We start from the raw sequence: 13,232 nt of genomic DNA on the forward strand, positions 1-13,232 counted from the left end.
CTGTCTACACATGCAGTGCTATTAGGCTGCAATAAAGTAATTAACTCTGCTGTCAGATAGTACTGCCCAACACAAGTACTATCATACGGCAGAGTTATTTAACGCACCACAATGCAAGTGTTGATGGTGACCAGGGCTGGCTGGGGAACGAGGGTGCTACAGTGTAGGGGCTGTCTGCTGGCACCCTCATGCCCCAGCCAGCTCCTCTGCAGCATGCTGAGACAATGCAGTGCAGCTCTGGCTGGCAGGCTGGCCCCCTGGATCCCCTGCCAACCAGGGTTGCACCACCCCGGCTCAGCATGCTGCAGTCCCAGACGCATGTGCAAATGCTGTGCCAGGGAGCAATAAACTCTGGCGAAAACTGCCCCAGACTTTATTCAGACACACTCATTGCACATGCAGATGTACCCACTAAGAGTTTGAGCCCAGTTTTCCAGAGAAGGAAGACCAACATATTATCCCAGTGCACTGTCACAGCCTTCCTCATCTCAGTGCATGAGCAAGTTTCCATCTTGGTCAAGATCCAATAGCTGCTCTTCATTTTGTAATCTGTTTTGTAATCTGTTATGCATACCCCTGTTCTCCTCCAAATGGCATGCATGGAAGGGGCTTTGCTGGGAACACAAAGTGATATATGAAAAAGATCAAAACAGGATGCTGTCTAACATGACCCCTGGTGACGGGACACTTCTGTTCTTGTGATGCAGCACCAAAGTGGTACATGTCGTCCTAGCTCCCACTATTAAGTGAATTCTGGATGCATGAGACCTACATGCTGCTCAGGTGTTAGCCCCATTGTGAGAAGAGTGAAATCAGCATTATACCAAAAGGTGGACTCAGGAAATCCTGTGCTCATGGGCCTCAGCTCCCCATATTCTGCCTCTATCTCAGTAGCTAAGATATGAAGTAGGAAATCCTGCCCAGTTAAACTTGATGGCAAGACACCATTGACCTCAGTGGCAGTCAGGATTTAACGCAAATCCTTTTGGGAACTGGATATTTGAGTCATGCTGGCTGTACAAGATACCTTGGTGGGGGTTCCAGGAACTGATGAGGTGGGGGATGCTGGAAAGGTCAGGACACATTTCTTTCCTAGACAGCGGCTATTAGTCTCAATGTCTTCATAGGGGTTTTCCTTCGAAGGCGGATCTGCAGCAACAAATCACAAGTGCTAAGTAAGAAACACAAAAAATCCTTGAAGTTGGCCATAAAATCTCTACTGGGATCCTCTGGCCTTTCCTTAGTCTGCTATAAAGACTTGCTCTCAAACATTCTTGCGCTCACTTCCCTCTCTCCAGCTCAGGGAATCCAGCTGGTTACTGGATCATTTCCAAACTCTGACACAGTTATCTATAACTGCAGAATCAGGCCACAGGGATTAGAGAGGGAAAAGACCCATTACACCCTCAAATTCAGCCCTATGCTGTTGGAGACAAGTTTTACTTGCCCCACGTGCCTCTGGTTCTGGGAGACACCATAAAAGGTTGGACCAGAAAGGGCTACAGCAAGAGCACATACTCATGGAGCAGCCACTTCTAGATCTGGCTCTGCAGGTGGCACATGGTGTAGTTCTACCTGGCCACAGCAACAATGGCAGTGGGGTGAATGTAATATAATTATAAAGATCCAATTGATTAATAACATATGAATTAATACAATTAGTGTTTATACTACAATGTTAGTAATATATTTATATTAGTTTTTTACATGGGGTGCTGCTAAATTTTGAAAAGTTTTGGATGAGTGCCTTGAGTCTAAAAAGATGGAGAATCACTGGACTAGGCAATGCCTAATCCCTGGCCTGGTGGTTAGAGCACTTTGCCATGAAGCAGGAGATAGAGACCTGGTTGAGGAGGTCTAAACCAAGATCTCCTGTTCCCTGGCCAAGAGCTGCTGGCCTCAGGAGGCAGGAACTGCAGATTTATTTTTGGACCCATACATCTGTGTTCCCTGTCTGCTCTATGTAGCAACCTATTGTACCAGAGTCCAACGTGCGGAGGGAAAGCAGCTGAAGTCATCATACAAGAACACAACAGAAAAGACTGCTCTTGCCTCAGTCTTTGTTACTATGATTTTGTGTCTGACTCACTCCTAAAGCTGCTTGCAGACGTTGGAAAAGAAAAACAAAATGCTCCTGCGCCAAGCCCAGTGCATGCCCAGAAGAGGCAGTGCAATCTGGCTTTGCAGCAAACTGATAGATTGGGGATTTTGGTGGGGATTTTTGGCGCTTTTGTCCTATAGCTGATTGAATCAGCTATTAGATAAAGGTGTCAAAAAGTCCTGCTGAAGTTTTAGCTGAAGTATCAAAAAGGCCCACTGAAGGGCCTGATCTATACAGATGCTGCAAAGCTGGGTTGAACTAATGCACTGCTTCTTCCAGTAAAGCACAGTTTTTGGGAGGTTTTTTACACATCTGCAAGCAGCTCTACTAGTGTCTGAATTCACCAACCTGAGGGAGGTAGAAATTCTCCTGATTGTGGTAGTAGCAAAGAAAGCCATGGGTGAACATGCTGGAGAGACACCCATTTCTATCCCTGAACTACAGACCTTGTTTTGGAGGTGGGTTTTCAATGAAGAGAAGTTAGTTCAATAGTACATCTCTGAACAGCATTGAAAACACTTGAATTAGTCCTTGAGACAAGTGGCAGTGCAGGTCTCCTTTTGCCACCAATGTGGTTTTCAGTGTTCGGCACCATGTCTGGGATATACAGTTTTACCCACCACAACCTGTAAACCCTTCCTCCTGACTGTTCTATGCTGAATTTCAGGACTCCCAGTAAACAGTGCTGGATGGAATACAAGAATAGTGGGATGGAAAACTAAGTGACATGTAGACAGTTCTAGTACTAAGAGCAATAAAATGTGTGCATGAGCATGTGAGTGTGTGCATATGTGTGTGTTTGGGTTCACCTTCTTTGGGTTACTGCTAGCATTCTGTGGTAGCAGGAAGGGCTGAACTATTAAAAACTACCCCTCCTTCCTAGCCTTGTCTACTGGTGATGTTTTCTAATTGTTGTTGTTTATCCTTGGTGAAGTCTCCCAGCTTGTGGTTTGGTGAAATATAAAATTGTAGCTTTGTTGCAGACATCCCTATCAGCTCTTTCCTCCTCTACACAGCATGAAAACAGCCCCAGGGCTGCAGGGGTCAATTAAAGATCATTAGCTCCAGACAGAGCTGGGCAGAGCCTAAGTGCACAGAAAAGAAACAAAACCCCAAGTGTGTCCCATTTGCTATTATCAATAACCCACTTCCTTCTAACCTTTCCAATCCAAAGCTTTCAGGGGTAGGAATTTCAGCATGGTGTTTGAGTTCTTTGCAAGTGTGGGGAGAGGGGCATAGTCTTACATGAATGGATAGATTTGCCAGTACGTTAGCCCTGTAATGCTACCCTTGTTATTCCAGCTGGCAGGGTGACCCTTCTATCGTGGTTCTGAACGGTAGAAAAATCAGCAGCTGCTAAGGCATTCTGTATCCCTTTGGCCCCAAAACCAGCAGGGGAAAGAAGGCAAATGTGGGCCCCCTAACTTGTGCCAAAGTCAGACAGTTTTAAAAATGTACATCAAACACTGTCCTCTTCTTACCTATGACAGCCCTGAACATTGCCTCTTGGGATTCAGTCTAATGTTCTTCGTGAGACCTCACTAACCAGCCAGAGTCTGGATCCAAACAGAAGTATCCTGCTTTTTCCCGAGAACCTGTGGTTAACACCCACCCCCACCATCTGAACCAACCTTTTTGGATATAGCAGCACCTGTTCCCTTCCTATCCCAGTGTGAAGAAGTTCACTTAACGTCTTTCCTTGCAGAATAAAATTCAAAAGTTGGGTCCCAAAAATCCTCTGGCTAATTTTTGAGGCATTAGGTTTTATTCCATTTTGCTTCCTCCTTGCCAGTGCACCCATAGCAAATAAATATACTTTCTTCAGACACCCCAAAGAGTGTGACATGTACTTATTGTTGTCCACAAACCTTTCTAGTTTTCCAGCCCCACCCCGCAAAAGGTCCTACCTAGAATATCTTCATAGACATTTTCCTCTGATAAAGTGCGTGTGAGGGCCAGCTTGGTCTGAGCGTACCAATCCACCCGGCCATTCTCGGAGGACGACTGTAGCAAGTCTTCAAATTCATAAGACTTCCTGTGCCATTGTGGGGAGAAGGAAACAGAATTGTGATATAAACAAACAGCTTCTAGAAGCCCATTAAATCAATTTCATTGGCTAATCTCCAGCATGTCATGTAGCCAGCAGAATGAAGAGCCTGCTTTACAGACCCCCCCTTTAGCATGTGAAGCAATGAGGACACAGTGAGAGCTGTTTTTCATGAGAGTGACAGTAGTCAGCAAATGATAGGACTGCAATGGATTATTCATCTTGTAATGGGTATGACACAGGTGCAAGACACTATGCGGGACCTTGTGAAATAAGAAGTAGTACCTTACTGAACTAGCAGTCCTATTCATCTCAGGCCCTACTGACTATGTGGAAAAGTATGCCTCTTAGGAACAGTGTAGGACAGCAATAATCACACACTGAACCACAAAGGGAACACGAAAGAAAAATAATGGAGTGTCCTCTCCAATCAAGCATGGAAAGGTTTCATCTCCTTCCCTCTTCCAGTCCAAATGAAGTCAGGGATTTTTATTTTTAAAATAGATCCTTTACTGAGGGTGGAATCAAAGGAGGCAGGAGATCCCCCACTTACAAAATATTTGTAGTTACAGCTAAGGAGAAAATTCTCCAGCAAGGATTGAGCAAAAAGGAACAGACCTCATTTGAAAGGGCAGTTGAATTCTGAAGAGTCACTCTGTGAAAATGGCATGGTCAATTGTCTCATGTTCAATCGTCTCTCAAGGACTCCTGATCAGCATTGCTCAGTTTGCAAGTGAACAGACTGCCAGATTGAAAAAAAGGTGTGACTGTACACTGCATATCACCAGAAATTCACCCTGGGATCAGAAAGTCAAGTTAGAATCATTTGTTCTTGCACACTATCACTAGTGATGGGATCTCCAAGCCAAAGTCTGGCCTCACTTGCCCCAGTGAATTACTTTTGGCCTTCAGCAGGCTTGCAGAGGTGTGACTGAGAGCACAAGATGGCTGGCAATGGTGCCTTAGTTCACTTTCAGTTCCCAGGGTAAATGTAGGAAGCTGTGAGAAAGCCAGCTTTTTATTTTATGAACAAAGTCAAGACATGGACCCTGATGAGATGTCATTTCTGTGGAACCCTCTTTCAGTAGAACAGTACCTCAAAGGCAAATTAATGAAGAGCTCCAACCCCAGCATTAGTGAAATAACAAATACCTGTGGTCAGCATTGTTCTTATGTTTCCCATTCCACAGTCTTCTGCTGACAGCTGAAGGAGGAGGAGAAGAGGGAAGAGGAGGGGGAGGTATGGATGGCAGAGGGGGCAAGTTTCTCTTATTTCTAGCTCCTGGAGTCCAGCCCTCTTCCCCCTCATGTTTAAAAGTCCGTCGGGGCTTTGGCAAGGGGTTGATGAAGGGTTTCTTCTCTGGTGCTCCCGGCTCTGTGTATACATTCTCCACATTGTGGTCTTTGCATTTCACTTTAGATGGTTTTACCTCTTCTAGAGTACCAAAAATTGGCTCACTGCCTTCCGAATCCAAGCTGAGAAGCCCCTTATTGAGTTCAGAGCCACATATGCCCTCCTGGCCCTCTGAAGGAGTCTGTCCCTCAAATACCTTCTCTGGCAGACAGTGTGGGGAATAGTAGGTACCTGGTAACTGAGGCTGCAGCTCTGCTGACCCTTCCTTCAAGGCCTGCTCCAACTTCTTCACCTGATTCAGTACTGAAAGGTTCTCTTTCTGGACCTCCCACTTACCACCTTTCACCTCCTTGCATTTTCCAACACTGGCATCAACTTCCTCTTCCTTCTCCTTCAGTTCTACCTTCCTCTCCACTCCTTGTCCTGTACCCTTTGGAGTGCCCACTCTCCTTTCATTCTCTTTTGCCATCCCTTTGCATTCCAGTTCCCAGTTTACAAGCCTCTTGGTGTCTACTTTCCAATTCACCAAAACTTCCCCACTCATCTTTTCCACCACACATGATGTCTTCTGCTCCTCTTTCACTCCTGGCTCATCTTCCTTCCATGCAACCACAGGAGAGGGTGTTTCTTTTTTCCCTTCCCATTCAGAAATCTTGTCCTTGATGCTGAAGGACTTATTCCTGAAACCAACTTTTCCAGATGACCATGAGTTCTGAGTGCCTCTGATTTGTTTCCTTAGGATTTTGCTGTTTTCTTTGACACTGAGATCCACAGATGGGTCACTGATGATCATTTTGGGACTCAGCATATTCTGCTGAAAGCAGTCTAGCTTTGGATTCAGGATCAAGTTCTCCAGTGCTGTCAATGGGTTTTTCAGCACAGAAGAAACTTTTTCAGCTTTAGGTTCCAGATGCAGAGTGATGTTGGCTCCTTCAGAAGAGTCTTTATTGGCACACCTGAATGAAAGTCTTTCTAATTCTTCCCCAGCAATTTTATTGTTTTCCCTTGATACCTTGATCCTACACAGAAAAGACAAAAAAGAAGCATTACTTTCTGTTGGTCATTGGTTCATCAGCTCTATACACTCTGCCCAGAAAGGTGAGGTCAGATGGGATGCTTGGGCTGATTGCTGACAGTCTTGCTGCAAGGCTTTCTCTGGGGATTGTCCTTGTCTCCTCTACTTTCCTCCTGAAACAAAGCCCACGTTCGGCACAAAATCTACCTATTGCCCTATACTTTCTCTAATGGTGGAGATGATTGCAGGTGTGTGAATTTATAGTTTTGGATTACGTGTATTGATTTCGACAGTACATCAAATTTGCATGTATGTCTGTATTTTTAAATGACTAGTAGAATTTCTATGTACTTAGAACATTAGAGAGGTATACTGACAGATAAACCAAATGGATAGTAGCTTACTAGACCACAGGTAGCCAACCTGTTGTACAGGTGCCTTAAATGGCATGGGCAGACGGTAAGCGGCGTATGGCAGATTGGGGAGGGGACAGGCAGCACAATGGTAGGTAAGGCAGGGAGCATAAAGCAGGGCACCAGACAAACCAGGAAGCACAGGGCAGAAAGCAAAGCAACAAATCAGGGAGCACAGGGCAGGGTGCAGAAAGCAGAGCAGCAGATTGGGCAAGGGAAAGGGATTGGAGTGGCACTCAGGGAAGGTGTGACACTAATTTGTGGCAGTCCTGCCAAAAAGGTTGGCCTCCACTGTATTAGACTGTAGCTACCAAAGAGATGAGTAGATTAGAAGGCTAACAGCATACTGGGCTGCATTAGTAGGAGCATTACCAGCAGACTGAGGGAAGTAATTACTCTGCTCTATTCTGCACTGGTGAGGTCACATCTGGAGGACTGTGTCTAATTTTGGGCTCCCTGCTATAGAAAGGATGTGGACAATTTGGAGAGAGTCCAGCGACAAGCAACGAAAATGGTTAGGGGGCTGGGGCACATAACTTCCGAGGAGACACTGAGGGAACTGGGCTTATTTAGTCTGCAGAAGAGAAGACTGAGAGGGGATTTAATAGCAGTCTTCAACTACCTGGAGGGGGGTTCCAAACAGGATGGAGCTGGACTACTTTCAGTGGCAACAGATGACAGAACAAGAAGCAACGGTCTCAAGTTGCAGCAAGAGAGGTTTAGGTTGGATATTAGGAAAAGCTCTCTCACTAGGAGGGTGGTGAAGCTCTGGAACAGGTTACCCGGAGAGGTGGTGGAATCTCTGTCCTTGGAGGTTTTTAAGGCCCAGCTAGAGAGAGCCCTGGCTGGAATGATCTAGTTAGGGGTGGTCCTGCTTTGAGCAGGGGGTTGGACTAGATGACCTCCTGAGGTCCCTCCCAACCCTCACTTTCTATGATCCTGTGATTAGGGATGTTGACAACATTACCCTAGACTCTACTCAGCACTTCTAAGTAGCCTAACAAGGCCACTGGCTGAAAACTTAAGTCAGCAATCTTCAAACTGGAAGTAAAAGTGAGAAATTAGCCACTGGAACAGATTAAGGACCGTGATAAATACTCCATCATTTGGAGTCTGTACATCAGGACTGGATGTTGTTTCAAAAGATGGGCCCTAATCCAACTCAATACAACAATTGTTGGGTGAAATGTTATGGCTTCTACCAGGTTGTCAGTCCACACAATCACACGGGTGGTCAGTCCACATGATCACAAGGATCTCTTCTGACTTTGAGATGTAGGAAATAGAAGGAAGAACCTAGAGTGACACCTTTCTCAACAGTGTTACTCTCTCAGGCCTTTTCCAAATGTATATTAGTATAATAATATTACACCTTTATGTTTGGTAATTATTCCTAAAGCAATAAACATTGAGGGGCTTCCAAAGAGTCCATACTAGACACTACAAATTAACACAGAGACAGCCCCTGCCCCACAAAGCACACAACCTAGGACTTAGACAATTGGAACAACATTGCCATAGCAAGGGATAGAACTACTTAATTACAGGTACTCCTTACTTAACGACCTACCTGTTTAACGACCGCGCGGACTTACGAAACAGCAGCGCGGCGTCTCAAGCCAAGGCACACAGTATCAAGGGCCGGCTCCTCGCTTATCAACCAATTCGCTTGATGACCTAGTCGCAGGAACGGAACTCGGTTGTTAAGTGAGGAGTGCCTGTACTATTAATTAATTATTTGAGACAGCAGCAATGCAAATACATTCATTTTAGATTCACTGGTACAAAAGGACATGAACAGACCACCCCTAAGTTTCATGCTGGTGCAGTGGTTGTGTAGGCAAGCCTGATAGCCACTGTGTATCCAGCTGTAGCTCACACCCAGCCTGGGAATGTAGAATCTCTGGGTGTTTTTACATGCGCTCTGGGGTGGGGTGGGGTGGGGTGGGGTGAGTCTAATGAGCTTTAGTTAAAGCATCCCTGCCACCATTTTGAAGCCTGGGGACACTGATACATGAGATGTGGAGGCTGCTAGAGCACACTAACTGGCATACTCCAGCAGTCTTGATTAATTGAGTCTGCTCTGACACACTGTAATTACAGCACGTCAGAGCAACCTCCCCACATGACTACAGGCACCCTCTTTTACTAAAGGGAAGGGTGATACTGGCCAGGTTCACTGTTCCCAAGTCTCAGGGGCCCTTACATTCTGCCTGTTTTGGTACAAGGGAGCTCAGTGTAATGGCTGAAGCAAACTATGCCTCTAACTGTGTGGACCCTCCCAGTGTAGTACAGCATGGTGGTATTCTCAGTGGTTAAAAGGCTTATATCCAAATGTGGCGCTTAAATACACAACCTGCGGGTCTACAGGCAGAGTGTGACAAGCTGGGAAGTACTGATGCTGGATGCAAGTTTTAGGGCAGTGGTTTTCAAATTTCTGTGGTTACATACCCCTTTATCTGCACCTGCAAAATGTTGCTGCTTGTACCCCCAACACCCAATGCATCTCTGAATAGAAAAGTGTTGGTGCCAACACCAATTCATGGCAACACCATTACTTACTGCACCTTGCCGAATCAGTAGCTCTGCTGCCATTAACATTTAGGCATGTATTACACCTTGGCAAGGCATTGCATAACCCATTAGATGTGTATGTGTACCCCAGTTTGAAATTCTGTGTGTTCGTATGTGACAGAAAGTAGGCCAATGAAAAGTCATGATACACTCTTCTCCTCATGGGGAAAAATAAAAAGAGGAACGTAGGACATTTCACCTCTCAAGAGATCGGCAGACACTGTTTTCAGATTTGCTGCTCACGTCGCCTGCCTCACTAGCTGTCATCATGTCAGCACCTGGCATGGTGATGGTTCACCTGCGGAGGTCAAAGCAACACACAAATAATTAGAGGTATCATTGCATGTTTGAATATAGGAAAGCTCTCATTTCCCTCCCCCATTCAACACACCTGCAAAACCTGCCCCTAGAATTCCAGCTAGGTAACAGCAGCAGGAAGCCATGCAGGTCCCTGTCTTAACTTACTTATCTGTAAAATGGGAATGACAATGCTTACCTCAACTCCCTGTTAGGGGTATGGTAACATTTTTTTTACTTTTGAGTCAGAGATGGTCTTTTACTCTGAATTTGTAAAGTGTCTTGCACAATGGGGGCCCGTTCAGGGTTACTCTTTAGGCACTACTGCAACAAACACGATTCATAATAACTAGCCAATGTCTGTACAGTGAGTTGAACATATACTACGCTATATAACTGTTAGCTATCACTGCTATTATCATAGCCCTAGGGTATCTGCCTTCTCCCACGAGACAGTAAAAATGACTTAACAAATAAAACTAACCCTGTAGTTACTCTGATCAATGGAATTAATCTGTCTCTGGCTCATAAGGCCATGGGATGTGCCGCATTATTAGTCTCCTAGTTAATACCAAGGTATATTGCTTATGACACTAAAGGTGGACTAAAACTCCTGGTTACCTAATGTATTTTCAGATCAGTGGGGCATTTTAGATTATTGCTCATTTCCTTTGTAGGGATTTAAGGGGGGAACTTCACCCGGGTACCTCCACTAAAAACAATGGGATTCCACTCAGGATGGATGTGGTCCTACAGCTGCAGAAGTTGCTTTGGTCGGTGCTCACTTGATCTTTGCATGGGGAGCTCTATTCTTTGTGGGGTAGCATCAGTCTCTCTTCTTTGAGCAGGTTTGTCTCACAACACAACAGATTTTTCTTCCTTTTGTAGTGGCCTGAAAAATCAGCTCTGGGTCCTTAAGGAACAACCCACTTTACAGGGCATTCTCACTCCTTCTCAGGAGCGCACTATCTGCAGCCATTGAAAAGCATTTCAATGAGAGGAAAGAGGTCATTGTCTCTTACACAATACTTTGAAAAACTCAAAGCCTCTGGAGTCTGTCCACTTGACTGAGCACTTCGATGCTACTCTGTCATGCCTGGAGTTTGGCAGCCCCAGCAAGTACCTCGGGAAAGTTAGTAGTTCCTACTTTTTAAAAAAAAGAATATATAAAAGGATCTCTCATTTCCATGCACCAAGCATTTTGAGGGAGAGAGAAATAGGAATAATTCAGGCTTGTTCATTCTGAATTTTCTTTCCTTCTTTTCACCCCACACTGACACCGTTTCTAAGATGAGGAGTGAACTCAGGGTCAACTCAATGTGTGCACATTCAAGGCAGTTTATTGCTAACCATTTAGCCAACTCTATCCCCTGGACAATAAGCCCCTCTACTTCTCTTCCTCATTAGTATCTGGAACAACACCCAGTTCACTTCCAAACACAGAGCAACTTTGCAAAATTGTCAGGAAAATTTACCAGCCCTAGGAGCATGATCTATTCACCCACCCATTAACTGTTATGATTCAGGATAATGAAAAACTAATGACATTCACTCCCTGTCCAAAGAATGACTCACCCAGGCTATTGGATGAGTAAATTTTTGCATAGCTGTAACTAAGATTTTCACTTGCTGTAGAATATAAATTCTGTGTTCTGTGCTTATGCAGTGCCGAGCACAACAGTCACATTCTGTGGGTACAGTGCCTAGCTACTGCCATATATAACAAATAACAACCACACCTGTAGTAATAGTAGCAATAGAAGAGGATGACTGACTGTATCTAACACCTTAATTCATTCAGCATTCTAGAGATTCTCTTGTGGCAAACTCTGAAGTCTATTCCCAGATGCAAGCAACTTCTTACCCAATAAATTCAGACTTGGAAGATTTGCTAAAAGACCCCTGGCAAATCAGGACAAAATGAGCATTCAGGCACAAACAGATGTGCAGTAACATTCAAAGTGCAAGGCAAAGCACATGTTGGATACCTCTGGGCAGATCTACACGTTCATTAATGAGCAGTGGTAACTGCGCATTTAATTTAGTACTTGTATAAGCAAATACTAAATGAATGTGCAGTAACTGGAGTTACTGTGCAGTAGCGCTGGTGAACGCCTTTTAAGTGATGCTACTTTGCAGTATTATTAGGCTACTGCGCTGTTAGCATCTCATGTAGACATGCACTCTGTTGTTAATGGGGCCACCATGTGCAGCTTCTTGAACCAAACCACAATCATGGGAAGTAACATCATAAAATACACAGAGGAAGCTGGGACAGTATTCACAGAAAATAAGCTGACTCTGTTGATAAAGGTGGGCCACACTGGTTATTAGTCCTGTTATGTCCTAAAGAACTGTCCAAAATGGAATAGAAAGGTGTAATAGAATAGAATAGAATAGAAAGGTGAATCCACAATGCAGTATAGTACCTACTATGAAGAGAAAATGGGCACATCCAGGTTTGCAAAGACCTACGGAGATTCACTGGAGCAATAAGAACAGAAAGACCCATCATTCCTCCCGCAGAAGAGATAATCTGGCAATTTTACTGGTGGAATGGTTTTATACTTAGTAGATGCAACTCATGGATTGTGACTAGTTCCTGTCTCCTCTGGCAATGACCAGCTGACCAGTTTTGGAACGTCACTCAAAAAAGTATTGCTTTCAGTGTGTACAGTTAGCACAACAAGCAAACTAGAAGTCTTACAGAGGAAAATAAGCAAAACTCTGTAAGGCTCACGGGGATTTAATTTAATTTATAAGCAGTCAGGAAGAACATAACAGCAATCTGGCACCTTTGGCCAGCACTACAGTCACTTTCATTATAAAACAAAAGCCAAGGAGAGAATATTCAAACCCGCCATGACATGGCAGGACCCCAAAGGAGTGAACTCAGAAGTATTCCATCGATTTATGACTGGGACGCTGGCCTATCACAGCCCATAAATTTCCAGAAGGGAGGCAAGCTGTCAAGCCCCGGTTGGAGACTCACCATTTGAATACGCTCAGGAATCTATGTCATTGTTTTGTCCAACAATGCAGGCATCTGATGCCATTTTCTAGCTAATCAAGTGAAGGAATGACACAAGAGGGACAGGGAAGAACAGAAGAAGGGAGGAGCTCTCAAACCTGTTGACTAGACTGTGGGAAGGATGCAGCCTCAGAGCAGAAGGCTGTCCTCATATCTTCTGCATGCACAAGACTTCACAATTCCCAGGGTCATGTGATAGGAACTTCCTGCTGCCAAAAAGAGTGAGACCTGCCATGACCTCTCTCTTTCAAACAGAGTTCCTGCCTGCTTTGTGTTTGCAAAAGAGGCGCTTGTTTACTGATCCATCGTTGGCATGCAGGAAATGGCCTTGAAATGAGCTGTAATCATCCGTCCCCAGCAGTAGTTGTTTGGTTTTCTTCTAATTTAAGTTTTCCTCTTT

At 44.7% G+C, this 13,232-nt stretch overlaps 1 protein-coding gene across 2 annotated transcripts in view; it reads right to left on the reverse strand.

The window, feature by feature from the left end:
- The window catches only part of DENND2A (DENN domain containing 2A), a 74,425-nt gene that overhangs the window by 32,849 nt on the left and 28,344 nt on the right, over window positions 1-13,232 (reverse strand). For both annotated transcript variants that reach the window (XM_014517925.2, XM_014517924.2), the window contains exons 2-5: window positions 9,704-9,802; window positions 5,301-6,521; window positions 4,009-4,136; window positions 1,028-1,149 (exon numbers count right to left, since the gene is read on the reverse strand). In XM_014517925.2, coding sequence (XP_014373411.1) covers window positions 1,028-1,149; window positions 4,009-4,136; window positions 5,301-6,521; window positions 9,704-9,789 — 1,557 coding nt within the window. In that variant the 5' untranslated portion in view covers window positions 9,790-9,802. The remainder of the gene's footprint in view (window positions 1-1,027; window positions 1,150-4,008; window positions 4,137-5,300; window positions 6,522-9,703; window positions 9,803-13,232) is intronic.

Source organism: Alligator sinensis, unplaced genomic scaffold (assembly GCF_000455745.1).
Source record: "Alligator sinensis unplaced genomic scaffold, ASM45574v1 scaffold74_2, whole genome shotgun sequence".
In the NCBI taxonomy this organism is placed as follows: domain Eukaryota; kingdom Metazoa; phylum Chordata; order Crocodylia; family Alligatoridae; genus Alligator; species Alligator sinensis.